We start from the raw sequence: 26,841 nt of genomic DNA, 5'->3' as shown, positions 1-26,841 counted from the left end.
GCCGACCAATGGCCCTGAAGAAACAGCGAGCCGGTCACTGCCCCCCAACCCCGGAGAATGGCATCTGTCGTAAGCAGAACCCAGTCCGGGGTCCAAAAGGGGCGACCCTGCACGAGATGAGCTGACTGAAGCCACCACGCCAGAAACCAACGCACTTCCGGGAACAAAACCAGCATCTGGGATCGGATCCGGTGAGGTATCCCGTTCCATCCTGATAGAATCTGCCCCTGCAGGGGCCTGGAATGGAACTGGGCAAACTCCACCATGTCGAATGCCGACACCATGGATCCCAGGACTCTCATTGCCGAATGGACCGACACCCTGCCACTGTTCAAGCAACTGTGTATCCTCAGTTGTAGGGAGGACACCTTTTCCGGAGTCAAGAAAATCCTTTGTTGACAAGAATCCAGAAGTGCTCCCTGATGGATCATCCGTTGTGATGGGACCAGAGAGGACTTCTTCCAATTTATCAACCACCCGTGTGCTTGAAGACAAGCAATGGTCAGGTGGAGATGTCGAAGAAGCGCCTCCGGGGAGCTTGCCAGCAGCAGAAGATCGTCCAGGTACGGCAACAGCCGTATACCCTGACCCCGAAGGTGGGCAGCCATAACTGCCATCACCTTGGTGAACACCCTCGGAGCCGTGGCAAGGCCGAAAGGCAACTCCCGAAATTGGTAGTGATGGTTCAGGATAGCAAACCTCAGATACCGCTGTTGTGCCGGTGCTATGGGCACATGGAGATAGGCGTCCTGGATATCGAGAGAGACCATATAATCCCCGGGTTCCATCGCCAGAATGATGGAACGTAACGTTTCCATCCTGAACCTGGGAACTCTGAGGTATTTGTTCAGAGACTTCAAATTCAGGATAGGGCGATGAGAACCATTGGGTTTCTGCGCCAGAGATAGAGTAGAATAGTACCCCGTCCCGCGCTGAGACCTCGGAACGGGAACAATGACCCCTGCTTGTAGCAAGGATTCTATAGCTACCTGAATCTGGACAGCTTTGGTCTTGTCCAAAGAAGGACTCGTGCAGAAAAACTGGTGGGGCGGCCTGAACCGAAAAGACAGGGCGTACCCCTGAGAGACTACTTCTCGAACCCAGGCATCCGTGGTGGTATTGTGCCAACACTGGGCGAATTGGAGAAGTCGGCCTCCCACTCTGGGGTCCCCCAGAGAGAGGCCCGTCCCATCAGACAGCAGGTTTATCCTCCTGCTTGGAAGAAGGGCGCCGAGCACTCCATGCCTGCTTCTTGGGCTTGGGTGCGGCCTTGGTCGCCGAATGTCTCGGGAAGGACTGACCCTTGGCCTTACCCAGAACCCAAAAGGACCGAAAAGCAGATCTCCTCACTTTAGCCGGCGCAGAGGCCGAAGGGAGGAAAGCCGACTTGGACTTAGCCAAAGTATCAACTATTTTGTCCAAATCCGGACCAAATAGTAATTCCCAATTAAAAGGCAAGGCCTCCAGACCCTTTTTAGAGTCAGCATCAGCCCTCCAGGACCTCAGCCACAGGGACCGCCGAGCAGACACCGCTGTTGCCGACACCCTAGAAGTGAGCAGGCTGGCATCCAAAGACGCTTCCCCGATATAGGAAGCTGCATCCCCCGCCGGCGGAGTCTCCCATTTCCTGCAATGAGCTTCAGGAAAAGGATCATTTGATGCCAACCTCTTCTGTGGATGGAACCTCTTACTGGGTAATTGCCAGGCCGCAGCCATATGATCCGTTAATTGATCAGACAGGGTAAACACATTCGAAGTTACCTTGGCTTTTTTAAAATTAGGAAACTTTGATCTAGGGGCCGGCGCATCATCCTCTACATGTAGGATAGCTCGCACCGCCCTAACTAAGGCTGAAACATTAATGGAGGACTTGGCTTCCACCGCCTGCCCCACGGCATCAGTCAGAGTCCTCATGGATTTCTCCATCATCTGAGGACACTTCCGAGTCCGACAACTGCGCAGCCAGTGAACTCACAACAGGACGTTTGGGCGTCCTTGGTGGCACATCACTTTGCAACATCGACTGAAACGCCGAGGAGGCCGCCAGACTCTGAACAGAGCTGGAGAGAACATCCACCCAAGGTGGAGGAGCCGTCGGAGTAAAACTCTGAAAAGGCACCACGGACTGTCGTGTCCCTGGAGGAGACTGGACATACACAGGCAGTCCCGAATAATGACCCACAGTCTGGGCCCTAGGGGAAGACTGCAATATTTGCGGAATACCCGGGGAATGGGGGATGGTGGGCTGGGGCAACGCCCTAGAAGGGACCGTTGATGGGACCGATATCCGGTCTGCAATGGACGCCAGCACAGTGTCTGCAGGAAAATAGCACAGGAGCCACAGAGCGCTCAGTCTCCCCATCAGACATGATACCGTAAATACACAAGAAATACGCATCACCAGAGGAAGTACGGTGTTAACACCCGCGTACTCACCAGTATGCGACACAAACAGCCCAGATATGGTACTGTGTAGCACACAACAGTATGTGACTGACCCCACAAATACGTGATTTATATAAGTGAGGGTATCAGAAAACGCCCTTCCGCCACACACCTGCCGGGCCGTAGGAGAAGGAAAGGGATAGGTATAAGCTGACAGTAATGGAGAATAAGTCACAGACAGGCAGCACTAGCAATAGTCACATACAATGCATTAGAAGAATTACTCACTGCACCTTCCGCTACAATCAACCGCCCAGATTCAGTGTCTGGGAGGGCTATAGCGCTGTGTACACTGTCCTTTAGCAGGGGTGAGGTACACAGGGGGACCGGTCCACTTGATACCGCCTGGGAGTCTGCGATGCCTGCCAGTGAAGACGGCAGCCGGAGACCTCAGAAGAGGAGTGGCCGAGAGATGAGAGCAGCTCAACGACGCCAGACTGCATGTTGAAAGGCGCGCTGAGCTGAGGGGAGGAGCCGCTAGACAGGGAAGGCTGCCTCCCCTGGCTAGCAATTAACCCCCGGGTTGCCGGTCCCGCTTCCAGCCTGTCACCCTGGTGGTCTAGCGGACACGCGGGGGCCGCTCTAATAGTGTAAAAAAAAGAAGAAAGAAAAAAATAAATAAAACATTTTCTCTTTAAAACAAAGCTTAGGGGCTGCTCCTGCAGCCCCACTGCGACAGGGTGACCCGACTCCGGCCGGGCACCAACTAAAACTGAGGTGCCTGTGGCTCGGGGGCGGGGTATAGAGGAAGAGACAACCCAAGTGCATCGTGGGAGCAGTGAAAGCTTTAACTGTGTGGTGCCCGTGGAACCAGATCCAGCTATACCCCAAGGTCAACCCTGTGGACACCCTATGGACCCTGAAGTAGAAATAAACTGTGTCAATAGCCTCAATGCTACGCTTAGTGATGATGGCCTGAGGAGGTAGAGGAAGGGAAGGAGAGAAGGTGATGGTCAGAGAGGGGGAATGGGGAATTGGAGTAATCTGAAATATCACAACTTTAATTAGTTTAGCCAATCTCAGCTGCTGTCTTAAGTAAACTTAAAGGACATCCAAACAAAACAATCGAGTCTAGAGTTGAGAGACTATTAAATGAGCCAGAGAGCAAAGAATAATAAAATGTCTTCAAATATAATTTATGAACTACAGCCAGGCACTTTTTTTTTCATCAGGTTATTGAAGAAATATGTTACTCTTTTTCATCACTACGGTTTTTAAAAGATGTGAAGATGGCATTATTTGCCTTCTCCAGTCGGCAACCAGGGGGAAAAAGCATTGTAGAAAATGGTCTCTGCTTGGTTTTTCCCGTAATGCACTGGCGACGTGACTGCAGATGCAGCGCGTGTAGACTCATCCCTCTTGGACTGAGGTGAGTCACACAGCCGCACTGCGAATATGCGAAATTGGCACATGCATGTTAATGATGTCTTTTGCAATTGCAAAAGACGTTATCGCTTGGTCTGTACTGGCATTAAAAAAAAATTAAGTTGCGAGAAAATTGTTAAGTGATATGTCACGGAAGGGGCAATTTTTTAAAGCCTTCGATATTCTTTTTAAATAGACCCCAAAGTGGTGTAAAAATTGATGAGATGAACAGTGTATGCAATACATCTTATTGCCAAAATAATACGATGACTCTCTCCAGAAAATATCAGATACAGTAATTATCATGCTTCATAAAACTGGCAATTAGTTTGGTATTTTACCTGATAGTGCATCATGTAAATTATATATAGATAACAGTTATACAGTAACAATATCAAGTGAGTGGTATCTATAAACAATATAGCAGCAGTTGAACTTGCCTTAAATTGAATTACATTTAAAGTGGAAACTGTTTCAAACAGAACTAGAAACGGTTATAGAAATATTAGAAGCAGAGATTTGTTCATACTTTGCCAGCCGATAATGCTGATATCTGACTGGATACCGATCCCTGGAAGTATAGACGAATATAAATCTCAACCGAGAACTAAGATCCTTTTGTAAACAGGCTCAGGTTAACATTCAATTTCTTAATTTCCAGTTGTAGATCTTTTTGCAGTTTGCTTCATTATTCAGAGGGGACAGTCGATTCTGGGGATTATTACGGTCTCGCTTGAGAGACTGTTATTTCATTAAATTTCTCCTTCATCCACTAGGGGACACTGGAGTTCAAGACAGTGGGGTATAGACGGTGGTAGAGTAGAGCCTGGCACCTTAAATAATTTAGAAGTGTGACTGGCTCCTCCCCCTCTATGCCCCATCAGCCCCAGTTTTTAGAATGTGCCCGAGAGAGCCGGTCGCACATCAGGCTGTCTCCAGCCTTTTTCATATTTTTTAATTTTTATAACACTGAGGACAGGCAGGCTGCTTGCTGTGGCAGTCTGCTCAGTCTGGGCTGGGCTCAGTGACACTGTCACTGTTAGGAGGGCCCGACTTTCCCCTGCCCCTGCACCACCCTCTCCCCGACTTCGGATACCAGGTCAAGGGGGTCACCAGGTGCTGTAGTCACGAGGGCGCAAATTACAGCCCCGGTCGTCGCTGGGGCTGCTGGAGGCGCGTCATGCAATCTAGCGGCGCCTATTATAGTCGGGCTTCCTCCTCACTGCCGCGCTGTGTGCACCACGCGGCTGTCGGCGCTGCTGCATAGGAGAGCTCGTTAGCAGCGCCGATCGCGCTTGCCCTCCTCACACAAGGCGGGCTGCTGTGGCTACTAAGTCCCGCTGTCTTAATCAGCGCACGGACCCGGCGTCGAGACCCGCCCTAAACAAACACTTATGGCGCGTCCTGCAACAGCGGCGCCATTTGTAAGGGTTCTCCCCCTTATTGCTCCGCAGCAGCAATAGCCGGCAAGCACAGCGCTGAGTCATTTCACTGGAGCAGTGGACATCAGCTGACGCTCTCCTCTCCTGCTTAGCAGGAGAGGTGTCCTTTTAAGAGTATGCAGCGCGGACCAGCGCCTGCAAGGGAGCGCGCTTCCCTCTTAAGGAGAGGGGACAGCTTACAATATAAACAACTCCCCCTTTTATTAAGAGTGGTCCGTTGTGTAGCACAGCGCTGACTCACTCCTGCTCGGGGAAGAAAAGGGTCCCGCCGCCGGCTGAGTCCGGGTCTCCTGCCCCTCCCCCCACAAGGGGGAGATGTGTATTGAAGCTCCGTTAACTGTAGGTCAGGTAAGTGACAGACGGCTGACTGCGCTATCACTTACAAAAAGCGCTGGAGCTCTCACTGTAGGTACAGCGCCAGTCGCACTGAGGCAGCCTGTATATATTTAACAGGGCAGCACAGACTGTGTAATGGTTAGCATTGCTGCCTCACAGCACTGAGGTCATGGGTTTGTTTCCCACTATGACCCTGTGTGGAGTTTGTATATTCTCCCTGTGCTTGCGTGTGTTTTATAACAGCGTAGCTGTTAGTCTGCTGAGGCGGTGCTTTAATGTATAAGCTCCGGCGCTAGCTACTTCGGGGCACTTGTGTTTAAGCCGCTTCGGCGCCCTCCACAGCAGTATAGCTCATTGTCCTAACACCTGCTGCTCTGATGGATATGTCTAGCCTTTTGCTGCCCCTCCCTCAACCTTGCGCTTAGCAGGTGCACTATGACTCCGCTTTATGCGGTTCTGTTGAGGGGACAGCTAATGTTAGCCGGGACTCTTCCAGGCTAGCATGGACATTTTGCGCACACAGCGCGGTATAACTTTACCCTAGCGCAGTGTAAGAGTCATCTCTGTCACTTCTGCAGATCGCTCCCCGTGTCCCGGCGCCTACAATGTACGTGTTGTGTGTGTGTGTATGTAGATGTATATGTAATCCCATATAGGGATGTATGTGTGTGTGTGTGTATATATATATATATATATATATATATATATATATATATATATATATATATATATATATAGTATGTATGTGTATACCTTTTTTCTACTCTGCTAATCGGGTGGTCTATGGACAAGCCTTATTCCAGAGAGGTTAATTAGCACACTGCGCAAGGTTGACAAGCGTTCCAGTGCACGCTTTTGGCATCACATATACAAAAATATTGAAACGATATCTGTGGGTGAGGAGAACTCTCCATTGGGTTGGGTCTCAACCCAGCGTTGGCTGAGGGGCAGGCCTTGGGTCAGGTCCTCCCGAATCATCCATTCTCAGGAACGAGAATCCCATATTGGGCTTACCATCCCTGTGGCCCAGCATTAGAGGCCGGGACGGCCACTTCTTTAGCTGTGTTAATAACAACAGCAGGCCTTTATCCCCTGTTTAGATGGGGGGATTGCGCTGTGGTTTTTCCCAAGGGACAGGTCTCCCTTTTAATATGCTGGGAAGGCTCTGTTAGAATACAGCTCACTTTTTGGGGACAGTAATCCCTTAAATTTGTGGATTGTTACTCTTCTGCACACATATATAGCTCAACTGATTAAGGCGAGCACTCCAGTAACAGAAGGGTCCCAGGTTCGATACCAGTCTGGGACAGCACGCTGATAAAAATATCATGCCCATTACACCGTAGCAGGCTGATGGCTACATGCAACACTTGAGCAGTCTCCCTGCGTTGAGGTAAGCCACATGTATTTATACTAAGCCCTGCTATAGAACATATACGTGTATTGCTCATGTTCTAATTTTAAATATTATCGCACCTACTAATCTTGTATGTAGGTATGCATATGTGGAGATATATATATCGCTTCTTATCCTTATAAGGCAGAGGTAGGATCTGTTATCAGTTTTATGTCTGGTACCTAGCTTATTTAAAAGAAGGATTCTGCAATTGAAGTCTGGACTCTCCTCATCCAGTAGTTGGTACAATAACTCCGCTTTACACCATCTCTCCCTAAGAATTTGTATGTGGGTGTGTGTACGTACCTATATTTCCACGGATAGGAAGCCGCCTGCGATTACCAAAGCTGTCAGCTTATCCATATATGTGTGTGTATATATATGTGTGTGTATGTATACAGCGTATAAAGAAAGTGGTGCAGCACTCCAGGCGTCTTAGAAATGAAGAACTCTTATGCAGCATATGTGAAAAAGTCTAACGTTTCAATGCCGTTTATTGTGGCATTTTCGTCAGGCTAAAGACAAACAATTACATCTTACCTTAAATAACCCCGTGAAGTGAACGCCGGAAACGGGACCACACGCCCGTACAATCGGCGCACAAATGATGACGTCATCAACAGATGCGTCATCAAAGTGCTACCATCACCATAGATACAAAAAAACAAAAATAAACCAACACAACAAAAAATGGGTAATAGGAACAAAGCGCATGTATATAGATAGAATAGATGATCATGTCAGGGACATAAAGCCATGGAACAATATTATATATGGCCAATAATTATAAAGTAAACAACAATATAAAAAGCGATTGCAATATAAAGATCAATTAGATTAATAATAACTAACACAAAGATAATAGGTGCAAAAAATTATAGAAAATTACTGAGTCCTAATTGCTCATTAAGTCCCTTGGGAACAAGAGTACCCAGGCGAAAGATCCAGCGAGTTTCTAGTTGAAGCAGCTTAAGTGACCTATTACCACCGCGGACAGATAATTGAACCTGGTCAATCATCCTATATTTCAAAGTGGTAAGGGGGTGATGAGCCTGGCAGAAATGACGTGCAACAGGCTGGTCGCTATTGCCACTGAGAAGAGATGCTCTGATGGATGACCTGTGAGCTGCCATACGTTCTTTGAACATACGTTCTGTTTTCCCAATATATGACAGCCCACAGGGACAAAGCAGTTGATAGATAACAAATTTAGAACAACAAGTCAATCGCTGGCGTATAAATAATGTACGTCCCGAATGGGGATGTTGAAAAGTGTCACCCGGAATCATGTATTGACAGGTGGTACAAGTGCATTTAATGCATCCTTTCTTTGACGTTAGAAAAGTTGTTTTGTTACTAGGTATGCGTGTAATATCAGATTTAACTAATATATCACGAAGATTTCTACCTCTAGTATAGCAGGGCATCAAAGTTGAATCTCTTAATCCCAAATCAGGATCGGTTTTTATAATCGGCCATAGGTTCTTGGATATACTATTAATTCCTGAACTAGCAGGATTAAATTGACATACCCAAGGGATCCTGGATGCATTGCCTGTCTTACGATTATATTGCAATAAAGTATTGCGATCTAATTGTAATACTTTTTGTTTAGTTTGTTCCAAAAAATTAGAATGATATCCTCTTTGCTTAAATTTTTCTATCATGGTATCCATTTGTCTTTCTGCTACAATAGGATCAGATGTAATTCTCTTAATCCTTAGTAGTTGGGAATAGGGAAGGCCACGTTTTAATGGTTTAGGATGAAAGCTACTATATTGCAATAAGTTGTTCCTGTCAGTGGGTTTAGAGTACAATGCTGTGTTAATTCTACCCTCAGTTAGTGAAATTTCAACATCCAGAAAGTTAATTGAAATATTACTCATGGTATACGTTAATTTGATAGGATGAGATTTAATATTATGTTGATCGATGATCCCAATGAGGTTATCTTTATAACCTCTCCAGAACAATAAGATATCGTCGATATAACGATAGTAAAGGGCGATATTAGCTGCAATATGGGCATCTGTAAAGAAAATATCCTGTTCTACTTCGAACATGAATATATTAGAGTAGGCAGGGGCCACACTAGAACCCATGGCACATCCCCTGCCCTGGAGGAAAAAACGACCATCATAATAAAAAAAGTTTTTTGTTAATACCATCCGCAGTAATTCTAGAACAAGTTTCAAATCTGGACCATGGTAATCTGGATGACCCGCAAGATATTTGCCGGCAGCCGCCACGCCCATATCATGAGGGATCACCGTGTAAAGACTTTGAACATCAATACAACACATCAGAATATCATCACTAAATGTAGGCAAATTATTAAGTTTGATCAATAAACTCGTGGTATCAAGTAGAAATCTGGGGTGTGACTGAATACAAGGCTGTAAGATAGAATCCAAAAAGAGAGCCACAGGTAGAAATAAAGAATTTTTTGCCGATATAATCGGGCGGCCCGGAGGTTTCACAAGTGACTTGTGTATTTTAGGAATTATGTACAACAATGGTACGACAGGACCTATCGGAATCAGGGCATCTCTAATTTTACTTGATATCAAACCGCCTTGTACTGCACCATCCATGTGTGTATGTATATATATATATATATATATATATATATATATATAAAATGGTGGCTCTGTAGACTAGAGTCATGTTCTGCAGCTTACATAGTGATAGACATTGCTTATATTATGAACCCTATACATGACTGGGGCCTTCTTGTATATAAAGATATGTACTTACATCCTCCTGGGGTTATAGTTCCTTCTTGTTAGTCCCTATCTATGGCGCCCCCCTTTAGGGTGATCTATGATTATTTTAACTTTGCACTTGGTAGCAAACTTATAAGACACTGAGAATGCAGGATATAGCAGGACATATATAAATATAGCATGCTGATCTCCCGATGCAGGAGTCTGACAAGTTAACTTGCTATGTTGGCACTACTCTTCCTTTCAAAGAGATGGCCTTCTTATGCAACTATGTTTATCTGTATGTACGGGTGTATATATACTGATATATTCCCATTACTTGTATGCATATTTTCTAATAATTGGCAAAACCTGGTTTTTAACCCTATTGGTTATCACTACAGATATGTCCCTTCCTTTCTCGGGATAACTAATGCACTCTGTCTATGTACAGGTACCCTTCTCAGTATAGATTCCGGTACTCCATATTATTGTCTTGTCACATATCTCAATAACATGAGTCTCTAAAGGGCCCCTAGGTACATTCTATCTGTACATAGAGAATCCAGGTTCTATTCTGTAATCAGGGATTCATTTGTTAAATTACATGAAGGCCTAGGGCCCCCGCCGATATAGGCAGGGTCAGGCCTGGATTTTATTAGATTGATGGGCGTAATACACACTTCTCCATTATAAGTGTTAATGTACTGATACTTAAACTAGTAGACCGTTTTGTGGTATAGGTATAATGTCTATATGGATACACATCCCTAATATAACAAGCTCAGGTATAGAGTCCTGTTGAACGACCTTCCTGCCTCCACTAACATTTTGCTAGTTTATACAGTGTTTTCTACTGCAACATTTCCAGACTGAAGTCCGTGCTGTAGAGCATTGGGTCTTAGCCCACTGAAGCTATTCCCTATACCTGACGGGGCAGGTTGCTGTGAGATGAAAAAGGTCAGTGACATTCTACATAGCGTCCAGAGGGCTTTTGGCCGCTCACAGGTAAGCGGGCTTACCCCACTAATGCTCAACCTGTCATTGCATAGCCGCTTTCTCCCTTATGCACCCTAGCTGCGGTCCTAGCAGCCATCTGCTTTTTTAATCAGTTGGCTCTACACTTTAGAGCTTCCCTGGTGCATAGTTTCAACATTGAGATTAGTGACACTCTTCTACTAGATCTGTTGGGATTATGGACTGAAGCGCTTTGAGGGTCTAGTGCACATCTTTACATTAAAGTGTGACAGTCAATATGTCCTACGCAGGGGGCCTGGTGGATTTCCTGTTCAGTCTCTGTGGATGTTTTCATCACATTGACGGGTACCTGACTGGTACCTTCAGGGTTGTCCTAGTGCTCTAGCCTTGTGGTATGGAATGCTTCCCTATATTGGTAGCTTCCTGCGTGGCTGTTTCATCCGTGCTCTATAACTACTAGGGTATCCTGGTTGTTCACCCTATGTTCAGGCCAGCGGTTGGTACTGCCTACGCACTTCCATCATGTTGGAAGTTGTCTGTTGTTTTGAAGTTTGTGGCTGTGATTTGCTTTTCGACTGCAGGTGTTCAGTCGCTGTTTTCTACTCTGTTTTCAGAATGGGTTGTTCTGCTGTCTGACCCTCTGACAGGTATTGTAATCTCAATCCTCTCGAAGCTGCCTCGGCCTCATTCCCAGTGTGATCTCCACTCGTTGGAGACTTCTATGGTCTCTCCCTTCCGCTGGTTTACAACTTTGTAGTAGTTGGACTTCCAGAATGGTTCATGGTGACTGTTCGGCCTTGACTTTTACCTCTCTGCATACTCTGTTAGGAGTCTGTGGACAGGATCAGCTCTGTTTCTGTAGATTGGTATCGTTATACTTGTATCTTTATGACTATGTCCAACAGTGCTGGTATTCTGCTATCTGCGACTGTTGCAGCTTTCTGTTTCTGAATCTGGTACGGTTTTCTCGAGTTTTGTTCTCGGGTTACTGCCCTTCTCATATGGATTCGGGTTGGAGTTCTCTGCTCCCAACAGTCCGGCTTGGTCTGTTTTCAGCTGAGCTTACAGCGTTAGGATGCTTCTCACCTGAGGGTGTTTTCTCGCTAGCCGCTTATTCCATTCTATTTACGCTGTAAGTTGTGGTATTTCTGTGTCTGTTCCGCAGGGAGTTCTGATTGTCTCCTGGCTCACGACATTTGATCCTCAGCTCTTGCCTTTCCGTTGAACCTCTGGTTCTTGGCGGTCCCTGTTCGGTTGGCCAAAGGGTTGGCATGTTCTCAGCGCTTCCCACCCAGGAGGTTGGCTTTGGGACGTCCCCACTGTCTTGAACTCCAGTGTCCCCTAGTGGATGAAGGAGAAAACAGGATTTTGGTACTTACCGATAAATCCCTTTCTCCGATTCCACAGGGGACACTGGACGCCCGCCCAGCGCTGCATACCTGCCAGTTGTTTCGTTCCTTCTATGGTTGTGTGACTGCATGATTCCCTGCAGTGGTTTCCTCTGTTCTCCTTCAGTCGGTCTTGTTCCGTTCTGTGGTCTTCTCCTTCTCCTCGTTTTCCTGTTGTCCTCCGTCTCTTCTCGGGCTCAGTTCTTAAACTGGGGCTGATGGGGCATAGAGGGGGAGGAGCCAGTCACACTTCTAAATTATTTAAGGTGCCAGGCTCTACTCTACCACCGTCTATACCCCACTGTCTTGAACTCCAGTGTCCCCTGTGGAATCGGAGAAAGGGATTTATCGGTAAGTACCAAAATCCTGTTTTTGGCATTCGGTTTCTGTTAGTGAATTTATATCGCCATAATGGGGGGGGCTGGTATTTAGTTATTGTAGTCGCTATATTTTTTTTTTTTAAGCTGAATTTATTTGCATTTTTTTTTTTTTTTTTCTGTGTGTTTTGTTCCTTCCTGTTTTGTGAATCTGTATCACATGTGTAAATGATCTCATTAGGTGTTCCTGTCAATAAAAGGAATCTATTACCAAGCAGAGGTCCTCGGGCAGACTGTGACATGGATCACCCCATATGCTTTTTCTCATGATGTAAGTGTATTTCTTTTCTGTGGAGCTTCCTTTTTTATATTTTCTTTCCAGCTCATCTGTTGTGTAAGTAAAATAATATTGTTTGCTTGTTATGTTATATCTATACAATATTTTATTAGAGATGGTTGTAGCACAGGTGCTAAAGCTCCCAGTTACTAAGACAATCAGTACATACATTTCAAATGCCACCTTGTATAAGGTGAATCTCCGTTTTTAGGAACATATGTATCAAAGCTTGATGTGAGATAGTCAGGTGCATAAATATTGGGACATTGACAGAATTTTCATATTTTGGCCTCTATTCGCCACCACAATGGCTTTGAAATGAAACAAACAAGATGTGCTTCAACTGCAGACTTTCAGATTTAATTTGAGGGTAATTACATCCAAATCAGGTGAACGGTGTAGGAATTACAACGGTTTCTATATGTGCCTCCCACTTTTTAAGGGGCCAAAAGTAATCAGACAAACTAAACAATCCTAAATCTAATGGGGGGTATCCACTTAGCGATATACAAACGAGAGCACGATTGTGACATTGCAATCGTGCTGTCATTTGTATAGCTAGTGATGTGCCTAGACTGAACGTTCATCCCCGCACATGCTGAACCTGATGAGATAGTCAGGTTGACCTGCATGTACGGGCGATGTCGGAAGCGACCCGCAGGCACGCGCATCGCGGGTCGCTTCCGTCCAAAACATGCCCGAAGCATGTGCGATTTGCAAGCGATTGCACGATAACGACATCGTTATCGTGCAATCGCTTGCAGGCTGTGTTTAAGAAATTATAGTTTGGAGCTGATTGGTTGGTGATATATATTTCACAATTTTATCTCACATCAATCTTTGATACATATGCCCCTTAAACTGAAATACTCCCTCAGTATTTCAGTTCTTCAGAAATGCCAATTAAACATCAGATTTTTAGGGCAACACAGTTGGCTTACTGCCTCGCAGCCCTGAGGTCATATTTTTGATTTCTGATCAAGGCATTGTATGTGCAGCTTGTATGTTGTTCTCATGTTTGCATGGGTTTCCTCTTTGTGGTCTGGTTTCCTTACACTAGTGGAGAAGTTGCCTATATTAACCAACCAGCTTCTAGCTAGCACTTATCAAGTACATTCTATAACATGATAGGTAGACACTGAGGGTTGCTATGGGCATCTTCTCCACTATTTTCACAGCTTGATGCATCTGCCCAATATATTGTAAGTTCCACTGGGACAGGGACTGATGTGATGTGCACGTTCTGGGCATAGCCTTGAGCATTGCATGTTCTGAATTAGTGACTGGATTGGGATGCCAGTGTTCCCCCAATGGATGAGTAGAGAGATCAAGATTTTTGTACTTGCATTAAATCCTTTTCTTGTAGTCCATTGGTGCCCTCCCTTGACACTCCTTGGGGCAGATGCAGTCATCATCAGTGTGCACTAGCACCAGTCCTTATCCCTGGTGCAAAAGATCCATCTAAGAAACAGGCATAGTTATGCATATGTGCACTTCTGCATAGACCACAGATCCATTGACACACCCTCTCTGAATTTTGCCTACATGCAAACGCCCTGTTGCCAGCCAATTACACCCCTCCAGCCAATAGTGCAGATGTCACTAAGTTGTGCACAATACACGTGCAGCGCGAAGACATGCAAGATAGGTCTGCAGAACCTGCACTGCAGCAGCCCTTTTGTGTTTTTGTTTCTCTCCGTGTTTCTCATTAGTAAATATTAGTTCTTGTTTTCCTTTTTTTTTTTCTATTTTTTTATACTTCTTCCCCCTCCCTTTCTGCATCTTGGCCTGTCCTTTGCGGCTATGCTAGGCATAACTTATTTCCCAAGCAGCTTATAGGATATAGAAAGGAGGAGCTTGAGTTTTTTCCCAATACATTTGCCATGCCCAAGTTCTTGTCCTTGCATTCTATATCCCATGGTAAGCAAGTGTCCCCCAATGGACTACGAGAAATGGATTTAATGCAAGAACAAACTTTTCTATTTTTGTATAATAACAGTGTTAGACAGTAATAGCTTGTTATACCCGTTGTTTGTGAATGACCTTTTCAGCCTTAATTCCTTCTCAGGACTCATTCCTATCTTTTGCGGTTTAAAAGTTTAGAATGCTGCACAATCTAGTTATCTTATTAACAAACCTAAAGCACTCATTGGGTTTTTGTGTGATTTGAGCCCTGAAACATCTGATTTATTTTTAAATTGGAATTTATTGTAATTATTATGTTTTGCCATATTACTATTCGTATTGTTTTTGAGCTACTACTTTATTTGCAAGATTATTTTATTCTCTTGTGTAGAGGAGTGTTTGGAAAGATTTACATTGATAGACCATTCAAATGATAGAATAACATTGCTGGAGCAAGAAAATAAGAGTGTGCATTAGTAGTTTGTCCTTTTTAAAAACAGAGGTCGGGCTCCTGCACTGAATGACGTTCAGTGAACGCCGTTCAGTGTGGGCACCTCGGCGACCTGAAGGTCTGAACGCTAGACGTTCAGTCTTTCAGGTCGCCTAGTGGATAGGCCCCTTTACTGTTTGATTTATTTATTTATTTTTTTAATGTTCTGTACAATAAAGGTGTGTGTGCCTTCTTAGTTTGCGTCTCAGGAATGTATGCCTTGAAAATATTGATATGTAGTGTGGAAGGATTAATTGTACTGTATTCTTTTTGCATTGCATCTCTAATATAAGCTTCAGACTACTTCCTGTTTTTGTGAAATTTCTTTCAATATCCAAAAGTTTAAAAATTGGATCAATATATATGACCCTATTAGTATCACTATATTGCAAATTAGACTTTTATTTGTTTGAAGACATTAAAGTTATCATAGCGTTATAATTTCTCATTTAGTTATTTATGCAGTGGGCACATTACGCAGCTCTGTTCTGCCTGCATGTCTAGCTCCCATTAGTAAAAGCCTAAAGTAGTAGGACAGATATTAATTGAACCCCCCCTAGAAAGTAGGGCACTTAGAATTTTTTTTTTTTTTTTTTTTTACTATTTCTACTTCAGGGTCCATAGGGTATCCACAGGATACCTTGGGTATAGGTGTGACGTCAGTCGCAGGGCACCAAAGAGTTAAGCTTTCAGCCTCCCAGGATGCACTAGGTCCCCCTCCTATACCCCGCCCCCGGGCCAAGGCACCTCAGTTTAGTTTGGTGCCCGGCCGGAGTCGGGTGCACCTGTTGGAGTGGGGGCTAGAAGAGCCCCTGAAGCTTTTTCTTCATGCAGCTGTGGCTGCACATCTGGATGAACAGCATGGACAGTCAGTCCTGACGTCCATGCTGTCTTCCCTACACCCCGCCGGTACCAGAACGCCGGTACTGATCCGGGGATGCTGGTGGGCGTCTGGGGTCACAGCTAGCGGTGACCCCAGATGCTCCGGACCATGGCCGGATTCAAGGGGGACAGAGGTAAGCAGCGGGGTCCCGCGGTGGGTCCCCGCTGATCACATGGTCCTAAGTCCCCAGGCAGGGGGCTCCCTGGGGACTGGCTGCAGCGTGGAGCCAGGCGACCAACCTGCGCTTCCACTACCCCCTGGGACAGCGGACCGCAGCAGAGCGGTAGCGCTGCGGCGTCCCAGGGGTTAAATGCATGCCAGGGGAGCGCGCCTTCCCTGTCTCACAGCCGGCGCCTCCCCCGCTGCACACAGCCCTCTCTGCATGCTGCCGACTGGTCCTCTGGCAGCGCTCCTCCCCCAGGCCAGCCTCCTCTCTGCTCCTCGGCGGCCATCTTCTCCAGAACGCATGGTGAACGCTGCTGGAAGCGCTGGACGGAAGCATCGTGGTCTGGGTCCCCCCGCATACCTCTCCTCCGCTGTGGCTCAGGTCTGTGTATGCAGCGCTGTGTCCTACCAGGCCCTGTGTCTGTGTAGTTGAGTGATCAGCGCTGTTAGTGCAGGAATTGTTATTTCTCTGCATTGTATGTGACTGTGCTAGCGCTGCCTGTAACTTTTCTTCTCTAAACTGTCAGCTTTATTACTGTCCCTGTTCTTCTGCTAAAGCCCTTGCGGTGCGGTGCTGCAGGGTGGTCTCTCGCCTATTTAATACTTAATTGGTGAGAGAGGTCACATACGTGGTGCCATCATGTCTGAAAGTGATTTTCCCCTCCGGCTACAGTGTACCACGTGCAAAGTACCGTTAGCGGAGGGGGAGGGTAGCGCGGAGGGCCTTTGCCGGCAGTGTTTGTCCATGGCGCGGCCTATTACGGTTACAGCACCGGTACAGGAGCCGCCCTGGGCTTGTTTCGCTCAGGCGTTAACAGCTTTAGTGGGCCAGTTAGCTCCGCAGCCCGCGTTTACTCCGATGGGTTTGTCCCAGCAGTCTGTGGTGTCGTCACCCATGCAGGGGTTCCCACGACAATTGGTGGTACCCCACAGTCTCCCTATTTCCCCGCTCCCGGGTTCTCAGGAGCCAGCGTGGGTTAACTCCCTGACGAGTTCTGTACAGCACTTGTCGGATGTGTTGCAAGGGGAGTCTGTGATGCGGCCTCATAAAAGGCCGGTGGCGTCTCTGTCCGCTCCTTATGAGGATGACGAAGGGACGTCTGATGATGGGGAGATTCTGGATCCTTACGATCAGGAACCTCTCCATACTAAGGACGCTGATGCTAAGTCCAAAGTATATATTCCTGGACTTATTCGGGCGGTCCGCACAGCCTTGGTGATTGAGGACGAAGTTCCCCCAGCGGCTAAATCTAAGTGTGCCTTTTTCAAAGATGTGAAGGGCGATGCCACAGTCTTTCCTCTTTCGGGTCAGTTGGTGGACCATTTAGAGGAGGCGTGGAAACAACCTGGCAAAAGATACCAGCCGCAGAGACGCCTGGCGGTGGCTTATCCGTTCGCGGATAATTATTTTGCTAAGTGGGAATCCCCTCCACAGGTGGATTCTCACGTGACCCGTCTTGTCCGTAGTGCCACATTGCCGATGCCATCCATGTCCTCCCTTAAGGATGCTACGGACCGCAAGGTAGAAATCTGCCTGAAGTCCGCTTATTCCCTTGCAGGGGGGGCAGCACGGCCGGCTATGGCCATTTGCTGGGTTGCCAGAGCGATGGAGCGCTGGGCGGATTCATTAGAGGCTTCTTTTGAATCCGACTGTCCGGCCGAACAGGCGGAGTTGATTGGCAATCTCCGTGATTCGGCCACCTACATCAACGAGGCGGCTCTAGACATTAGTACTCTGGTGTCTAGAATTTCTTCAGCAGCGGTAGCTGCTCGTCGCACCTTGTGGCTGCGATCCTGGAAGGCGGACGCAGATTCCAAGAAAGGTCTGGAAGCGTTGCCGTTTACCGGAGAAGTTCTCTTCGATCTGGATAAGATTGTGGCCACGCTGGCGGCAGCCAAATCTGCTTGTCTCCCGTCGGCCGCTGCTCCTTTTGGTTCGGGACCATCGTCCTTTCGGTCATCTAGGGCCCAGGGCAGGCCCAAACCACAGTCGTTTCCTCGACAGGCTGGCCCTAAGAAATCGGTCAAGCCCCGGAAGCAGGCATGGAGTACCAGACGTCCGGCCCCCAAGCCAGATGACAAGCCTGCGGCCTGACGGTCCGGGCCTCCCTTTGGGGGATCCCAGGGTGGGAGGCCGCCTGCTACAGTTCGCCCAGTGTTGGTCGACCACTACGACAGACACTTGGGTTCTGGAGGTGGTTTCCCACGGATACGCCCTCTCCTTCCGGCACAGACCCCCGGCTCGCTTCTTCACCACGGGTCTCCCATCAGACCGGAACAAGGCTACGGAGCTGCGGAAGGTATTGCACACTATGCTCCAGGCTGGAGTTATAGTGGCTGTTCCATTCTCCCAGAGGGGCCAGGGTTTCTATTCAAATCTATTTTTGGTACAGAAACCCAATGGGTCATATCGTCCGATTCTCAACCTCAAAGCACTCAACAAGTCTTTGCGGGTCCCGAAGTTTCGGATGGAGACCCTACGGTCCATCATTCTGGCGCTGGAACCTGGGGACTACTTGGTGTCATGGGACATACAGGACGCTTACCTGCATGTCCCTATTCTTTTGCGCCATCAACAGTTCCTCAGGTTTGCAATCCGCAGCGACCACTTCCAGTTTCGGGCGTTACCTTTTGGCCTGGCAACAGCACCACGTGTTTTCACCAGGGTGATGGCGGTCATGGCGGCTTCTCTGCGGCTGCAGGGAGTCCGCATGTTGCCGTATTTGGACGACCTGTTATTGGTGGCAGGATCTCCAGAGCTCCTGTTACGCCACTTGGACCTGACCATTGCACTGCTGCAACGGCACGGCTGGCTAATCAACTGGCAGAAGTCCACTCTAATCCCGTCTCGGAGGATTCTGCATCTTGGAGCCTTATTGGACTCGGGACAGCAAAGGATCTTCGTGACGGAGGACAAGATCTCTGCTTTACAGTCAAGGGTGCGCAGTTGCCTGCACAGCCGCCGGGTGTCCTTACACTCGGCGATGAGGTTACTGGGCTCCATGGTGTCGGTGTTCGACATGGTGGAATACGCCCAGTTTCACTCCAGACCTCTGCAGCACCTGATCCTGTCCAAGTGGAACGGGCTGCCTCAGTCTCTGAAGTCCCAGACGATTGTGCTCACCCAGGAGGTTCGCCTGTCCCTTGCGTGGTGGTTACAGACGACCCACCTCAACAAGGGACGTCCGTTCTGGGTTCCAAATTGGGTCCTGTTGACAACGGACGCCAGTCTTCGGGGCTGGGGAGCAGTTTCGGGTCCACACTTGTTCCAGGGCAGGTGGACACAGACAGAAGCGGAGCTTCCAATAAATATCTTGGAACTCCGTGCGGTCTTCAATGCTCTCCAGCAGGCACAGCGGTTTCTCCAGGGTCGCCCGGTGCAGGTCCAGTCGGACAACGCTACCACCGTGGCCTACATAAACAGGCAAGGAGGAACTCGCAGTCGGGCGGCTCTCGTAGACGTCTCTCGGATCCTGGTTTGGGCGGAGCGCAATCTTCCGGCCATATCAGCGGTCTTCATCCCGGGAGTGCTAAATTGGGTGGCGGACTTTCTAAGTCGCCAGGACGTTCATCCGGGGGAATGGTCCCTGCACCCGGACGTTTTTCAACTACTGGTGGACAGATGGGGTCTTCCAGAGATCGACTTCATGGCGTCCCGGCACAACAACAAGTTGCCGGTGTACGGGTCTCGCACAAGAGACGAAGGGGCGTCTCTGGTGGATGCTCTGTCCGTCCGGTGGACGTTCCGGTTCGCATACCTGTTCCCTCCGGTCTCCCTTCTTCCACGGGTAATCCGGAAACTCAAACAGGAAGGAGGGACGCTCCTGTTGATAGCTCCCGCGTGGCCCAGACGGCACTGGTTCTCAGACCTTCAGGGTCTGTCCGTGGACAGTCCTCTGCGGTTGCCGCTACGACCGGACCTTCTGTCTCAGGATCCTTGCCTTCACCCGGACCTGACTCGGCTGTCTTGGACGGCGTGGCTGTTGAGACGGCCATGCTGAGGTCCCGGGGGTTTTCCAGCTCTGTGGTGCGTACCATGTTACGGGCTTGGAAACCGTCTTCCGCGAGGATATACCATCGCGTGTGGCATACGTTCTTCCAGTGGTGTCGACCGAGAGGTTATGCACCGCGGGAGTTTCGTCTGTCTCGGATTCTCGCCTTCCTGCAAGCGGGACTAGATCATGGGCTTCGCCTTGCTTCTTTGAAGGTACAGGTTTCGGCCCTATCTGTCTGGTTTCACCGTAGGATTGCTACAATCCCGGATGTGCGCACCTTTATGCAGGGTGTTCTCCGCATTCAGCCGCCCTTTGTTCCACCTGTGGCGCCTTGGGATTTGGCTGTGGTCCTGAGGGCTCTCCAAGGACCGCCGTTTGAACCACTGGGCTCAGTGGATCTTAAATGGCTAACAGCTAAGACTGTTTTCCTTCTGGCCATTGCTTCGGCCAGACGTGTTTCTGAGTTAGGGGCTCTTTCTTGTAGACCCCCTTTCTTGGTTTTTTATGGGAACAGGGCAGTGCTCCGCACTCGGCCCGAGTTTCTTCCCAAAGTTGTTTCCCAGTTTCATGTTAACGAGGAAATAGTTGTTCCGGCCTTTAACTCACCGAGTCTTTCCGTGGGTGAGGCCTCTTTGGATGTTGTGCGGGCCTTAAGGACTTATGTTGACCGCACTTCTTCGTTTAGGAAGTCGGACGCTTTGTTTGTCCTCTATGGCTTCCGTAAAAAGGGTTGGCCTGCTTTAAAGCAAACTTTGGCAGCCTGGATCCGTATGGCTATTTCTGAAACTTATCTTCATGAAGGCCTACCGGTCCCTCCTTCTCTGAAGGCTCATTCCACTAGGTCTGTGGGTCCTTCGTGGGCAGCTCGACGTGGTGCCTCGGCAGTTCAGATCTGCAATGCTGCTACGTGGTCTTCTGTCCATACCTTCGTGAGGTATTACAGGTTTGACACCTTCGCCTCTCAGGATGCTTCCTTCGGGCGGCGGATTCTCCTTTCTGCACAGGAGCGTCCCCACCCTTAAAGGATACTGCTTTGGGACATCCCCAAGGTATCCTGTGGATACCCTATGGACCCTGAAGTAGAAAATATGAGATATGGTAAGAACTTACCCTTGTTATCTCTATTTCTACGAAGTCCATAGGGTTCCACAGGACTCCCGCCCTGTCGCACCTGTGCTGCAGATGGGCTTTGCTCTGGTCACCGGTTTTCCGTCTCCCTCTGGTGAGAATGTGATTCTTGTATGTGTCCAGATCTTTGTTCTCTCTCTTCCTTCTCCTCCTCCGGCCTATGGCTTGGTAACTAACTGAGGTGCCTTGGCCCGGGGGCGGGGTATAGGAGGGGGACCTAGTGCATCCTGGGAGGCTGAAAGCTTAACTCTTTGGTGCCCTGCGACTGACGTCACACCTATACCCAAGGTATCCTGTGGAACCCTATGGACTTCGTAGAAATAGAGATAACAAGGGTAAGTTCTTACCATATCTCATATTATTTCTTGAAGAATGTATAAAGTGCAGTCCATTTTTATTGGTTATGGCTGGGGTTCCCAATGTCTGTCCTCAAGGCACCCTAACAGTTCACGTTTAAGGGAATGGGTATATAATAGTCAGTCTGGATGCCTTCTGCCAAAATACAGACAGTGGCTTCCCGATGGTCGGTATACTTACCTTTACTTACCTTCTCTCCCTAGCCCTCCCTTCTTGTAGCTTAACCCTCCCCGTTAGTGCCTAACCCTAAGTCTCCCTCCTTCATGCCTAACCCCAAACCTAACACTAACCCCGCTTTGCTGCCTAAACCTAACACTTCCAAGCCCCCTCGTGCGACTAACAGCTAAGACGTCCCCGGCTTACCTTGTTCGGGCTGGCGTCTGTCTTTATTCCGGCGTCTGGATTTCGACGCCTATCTTAGTTCCGTATCAGGATTTAGACCGGCGGCATCATGCCGTCCACAGGTCTGCTAACTACATCCCGTTTTAAGGATATGCATGCTTGACCACAGGTGACTTAGTAAATCAGTCAATTTGATTTCTACTTCAGGGTCCATAGGGGGTCCACAGGGTTGACCTTGGGGTATAGGTTGGGAACCAAATCCGGGCACCACGCAGCTAAAGCTTTTAGCTCCCAGGATGCACTTGGGTCCACTCTCCCTACAACCCCACCCCCAAGCCAGAGGCACCTCAGTTTAAGTTGGTGCCCGGCCGGAATCGGGTCACCGTTTAGTGCAGTGGGGAGCTGATTAGCAGCCCCATAGCTTTATTTTTTCTAATTGACAGAGTTTTTTAATTTTCCTTTGGATTCTTCAGAGCGGCAGCGTCAGACTGTCCATAGGACGTCTAAGCTGCCGCTCCGTCACCCCGCTGGCGCTGAGACGCCAGTACAGATCTGGGGATCTCAGCGGGACCCCAGAGTCTGTACTAGCCGGACTCTGCGGGCGCCCAGGACTGCTGCCGGATCCACGGGGAGCAGGTAAGGCGCGGGGTCACCGCTTGCGGTGATCCGCGCATTTGAAATGCAGTCCTGTGCCTCCGGTCTCTGGGGACAGACCGGAGGCGCCGGCAGTGGCGGCGGGCCCCCCATACCCCGTGTGTCCACTAGACCACCAGGGACTTAGTGTTCGGTGCAGGGAGCCGGCGTCCCGAGGGTTAATAGCCGGCCAGGGGAGACAGCCTTCCCTGTTACAGCGGCTCCTCCCCTCAGCTCAGCGCGCCTTTCAGTATCTATAGTCTGGCGTCGCTGAGCTGCTTCCTCCGCGGGCCACACTTCTTCTGAGGTCTCCAGCGGCCATTTTCTCTGTGGTGCAGCAGAAATCTCTGGAGATGGCAGTTGGTCCAGTCCCCCTGCGTACCTCACCATCAGGTCAGTGTACACAGCGCTGTAGCCTTCCCAGACACTGAATCTGGGTAAGTTGCATGCAGTGTAATAGTGCAGTATATTATATGACATGTTTATGTATATATGTATATATCTGCATTGTATGTGACTTATGCTAGTGCTGACTGTACTTTATTCTCTCACCTGTCAGTGTATATCTATCCCTTTTCTTTATCTGCCCTAATACAGCTGTACTTGGGGTGGTTCTGAGACCTCACATTTATATACTTGTTAATATTTGTGAGGTTTGTCACATACTGTTGCGTGCTGCACGTTGCCATATTTTGAGTGGAACTGTGTGTTGCATACGCTGAAAATGGGTCCCTGCAGCTAATTTTTAGTTTCAGTCAGGACCAGTATAGCGCTGCTTGATCACAAGGCTTGGTCAGATATGTCTGACCAGGAGATAGAGCGTTATACTGCACCCATTTTTACTATCCTGCAAGCCATGTGCTGCAGGTGTTAGTGCGGAGGATTTAACTCTTAAAGGGTTCTGTATGTGGCGTCATCGGGTGCCGGCCCCTTTCACGACCCCCTTGGGCGGTTTATTTTCTCGGGATCCTCTTAATTGCGGATCGCCGGGCGGGCCCCATTGTTGTACCTCACTTGGGGTTACTTCACCATACTGCCCTTTTTCATCTCAGGGTATCTCGCAGTTTCTTGCACTCTTCGCCTGTGACACAGACTACCGCTCCCTACAGGGGTTTTTCGAGTATATGAATTCCCCCTGGTGCCACAATAGTCTGTCATGCCCCTTGCAGGGATTACCACAACAGCCACCCTGGGTGGATGTCGTTTTTCTATGAAACGCAAATTGGCGTGGTTGACGCCCTGTGCTTACTTCCCACTTGGCTCTACCGTGAACTGGATACTGTTTTGGGCTCTTTCCCTCTTACACGGGGGGGAAGCCTATCTCAAGTATTATTATCCCTGTTTTAGGGCTGGTAGCAGGTCCATTCTGCACCTGTATCATACACCCTCAGTATTGCGTGCCTTTTGGGTCCCTGTTGCTGACTAGCGGGTGGATCGCATGGCGGGACTCTGGCTGTTGCCAGATATGAGGTATTACAACAGTGTTTGGTCTCCTGTCCCAAATTCCCTGAGGGTCATCATGAGCCCCTCCTGGGGTGGATGGGCGTGTTACTCGTCGGATTACAGACGTTACTACGCATCCCATTCCTGCGTGGTCGGATTCTTCTGATCCGTAGGTGGTAACTCTGCCTGAAATCAGTATACTCGCTTTCAGGGGTTGTTACCCATCCTACCATGGCGATAGCATGGTTGGTTAATACTATTGCATACTGAGCTGATGCATTTGTAATGTTTTTTCCCCTCCAACACGTCTGGGGTTCAAATGTATTTGGTTGCTCACGTAATATATGCAGTTGTCATAGGTGGACATGCCTATATTGGATACCAGCTCCTAATTTTCAGAGTTCCGGCTGCGACGGTATCCTCCGTAATACCCTATGGCTGCGCTCTGAGAATGCAGAGGTGCAGATACCATCTATAGGGTATATCTTGTTGGGTCCTGACCTTGACAGTGGCAGTACAAATTTCCCGCCGTCAGCTATGCTCACTACGGGGCCTCAGACTATTAAGTCTTTTTGTCCTCTGGGTCAGCCTAAAGGTCTGTTTCTTCATAGACTGTCGGCCTTTACAAGGGCCGACATATCCAGTTCCGAGCAGACCTGGACTGCCAGCCGATCCTGCTTCTGAACCTACGGATATATCGTCAGCCTGACGAGACAGGCCTACCACTGGGAGATGGCGATTTCTACGTGGGTAGGAGGGTACGCACTCTCTTTGCTCAGGCGGCCTATTTCCATGTGATGGTACGCAGGCCCTTATTCGGAACAGGGCCTTACAAATCCAGAAAGCTATACAGTTGTTGCGGTAAGCGGAGCTAATTGGGCCATCCCCACTTTCTCAGCGAGGGACTGGTTGTTCTGCTTTCTTTCTGGTGCGGTGGCTGAATGGTCCTCTTTGGCCTATTCTCTGTCTCAATTCCCCGAACCAGTTCCTAAAGCTACCTGGGCTCAGGAAGCAATCCCTATGCTCCATCATACTATGTTTGGAACCTGGGGACTTTATGGTATCACTGGATATACAGGATGCGTGCCTACGGGTACTTACAGAGACCTTACCTCAGCATGGACTGAGGTTTGCTGTATCACAGCACTTACGATTTTTCGGGCTCTGCCTGTTGGGACTGCTCTCAGCCCCACAGGGGTTTACCAGCGTTTTGGATTTTCTGACAGTTCTTCTGTTCAGTATATCCCAATGCTCCTGTACCTGGATGGCCTCCTGCTCTTAGCAGGATCACCGGGGTACTTTACAGCCGGGTCTGACTGACTGACAGGGGGGTTGACTGCAGACGTTTAATCAATGGGGAAAAAGTCCTCCCTGCATCCCTCTCTGGGTATTCTTCACCTAGGAGCCCTGCTGGATTCTCAGAATCTGAGAATTCTTCTGGCATAAGACGGCATCTCCACTCTTCCATTAGGAGTACATGGATGTCTGCGCAGTCGACATATGTCTTTATACTCTGGGATGCATGGTCCACTATTCAGTGTCTGCCTTTGGAAGGGTGGAATGGGCTTAGTTCCATTCCAGGCCTTTCCATAATTGGCTTATCTCCAGATGGAACAAGTTATTTCTGTCTGATCACTGTTCAAACGATGATGCTCTCCCCGGAGGCAAGTCGGTCCCTTTTCGGGTGACTATGGCCATCTCGTCCAGGGTATTCTTTGCTAAGGACAGTGTCTGGTTCGCATCCATTTCAGTGCAGTTGGATGTCTGTCGATTCCACCCTGTCAATTAACTGGTTGGAACTTTAGCCTGTCTTGGGCCTTCACTCTGGCATAACCCTTGTTTCCCGGTGAACCTGAAAAAGTTCAGTCCGACAGGGTCAGAACAGTGGCTTCCTTTTTAGCAATACTGTTCGTTGGGTGGCAATGTCAGGTATGTCATACATTCGGACATTGTCTGAGGGTCTCCTCCCGACCATCTCGACAGTGTTCATTTCAGGTGCTCTCCATTGGTAAGCGGGAGTCCTCAGCCGTCACGACGTGCATCCAGGGGACTAGTCTCTTCCCCAAGAGAGGTTTCATCTCCTGGTGAGCAGGGGGGGGGGGTCCTCCTGAGGTGACCCTCATGGCCTTCTGACTCTATCACACTATGGTGTTACAGTCCAACTCTGGGGATTCTGAAGCAACCTTCAGTGACTCTTTGTCGGTGAAGTAGTTCTTCCAATTTGCGTACCTGTGTTCTCCGGTCTCCATTCTTCCTCGAGGGAAGTGTTTCAATCGAGACGGAGATGCTTTCCTGCTGGTGGCTCCTGATTGCCCCAGATGTCAGGGGTACTTGGTTTTTCGGAGTCTCTCAATCGATACTCCATTCCTGATGCTTCACTGCCCAGACCTGTTGTCTCAGGGTCCTGGGGTTTGTCTTGAACCTGGGTCGTTTGTCTTTGACTGCGTCCCTACAGTGGTCTTACGGCTTCCCTGGCTTTGTCATCGTTGGAATGATTAGAGCACATGGATCAGTTTTTGCTGGGACCTACCACAAACTGTGGCAGCCATAATTCTTATGGTATTATACCTGTCGATATGATCCTCTGGTGTCCAGGATTTCCAGATATTCTGGCATTCCTTCCGGCTGGCTTGGGTTTCACCCTCGGCCTGGCCTTCCTGACTGCGGATCTCTACACTGTCAGTATGATTAAGATATGGAATTGCTCCGCTCTGGTATCCAGTTCATCCTTTGGAGTGTTTTCTGGATTATGCCTCCATTTGTCCTCCCTAGGGACTCCTTGGGAGTTAGT

At 48.6% G+C, this 26,841-nt stretch overlaps 1 protein-coding gene across 2 annotated transcripts in view; it reads left to right on the top strand.

Annotated features, from left to right (window-relative positions):
• Positions 1–26,841, top strand: part of PES1 (pescadillo ribosomal biogenesis factor 1) — a 66,056-nt gene that overhangs the window by 14,760 nt on the left and 24,455 nt on the right. For both annotated transcript variants that reach the window (XM_088463998.1, XM_088463999.1), the window contains exon 6: positions 12,614–12,703. In XM_088463998.1, coding sequence (XP_088320124.1) covers positions 12,614–12,703 — 90 coding nt within the window. The remainder of the gene's footprint in view (positions 1–12,613; positions 12,704–26,841) is intronic.

This window comes from Taudactylus pleione, unplaced genomic scaffold (assembly GCF_031769625.1).
Source record: "Taudactylus pleione unplaced genomic scaffold, aTauple2 ptg001552l, whole genome shotgun sequence".
In the NCBI taxonomy this organism is placed as follows: domain Eukaryota; kingdom Metazoa; phylum Chordata; class Amphibia; order Anura; family Myobatrachidae; genus Taudactylus; species Taudactylus pleione.
The sequence above is the reverse complement of the archived record's forward strand: the minus strand, read 5'-3'. Positions and strand labels throughout refer to the sequence as shown.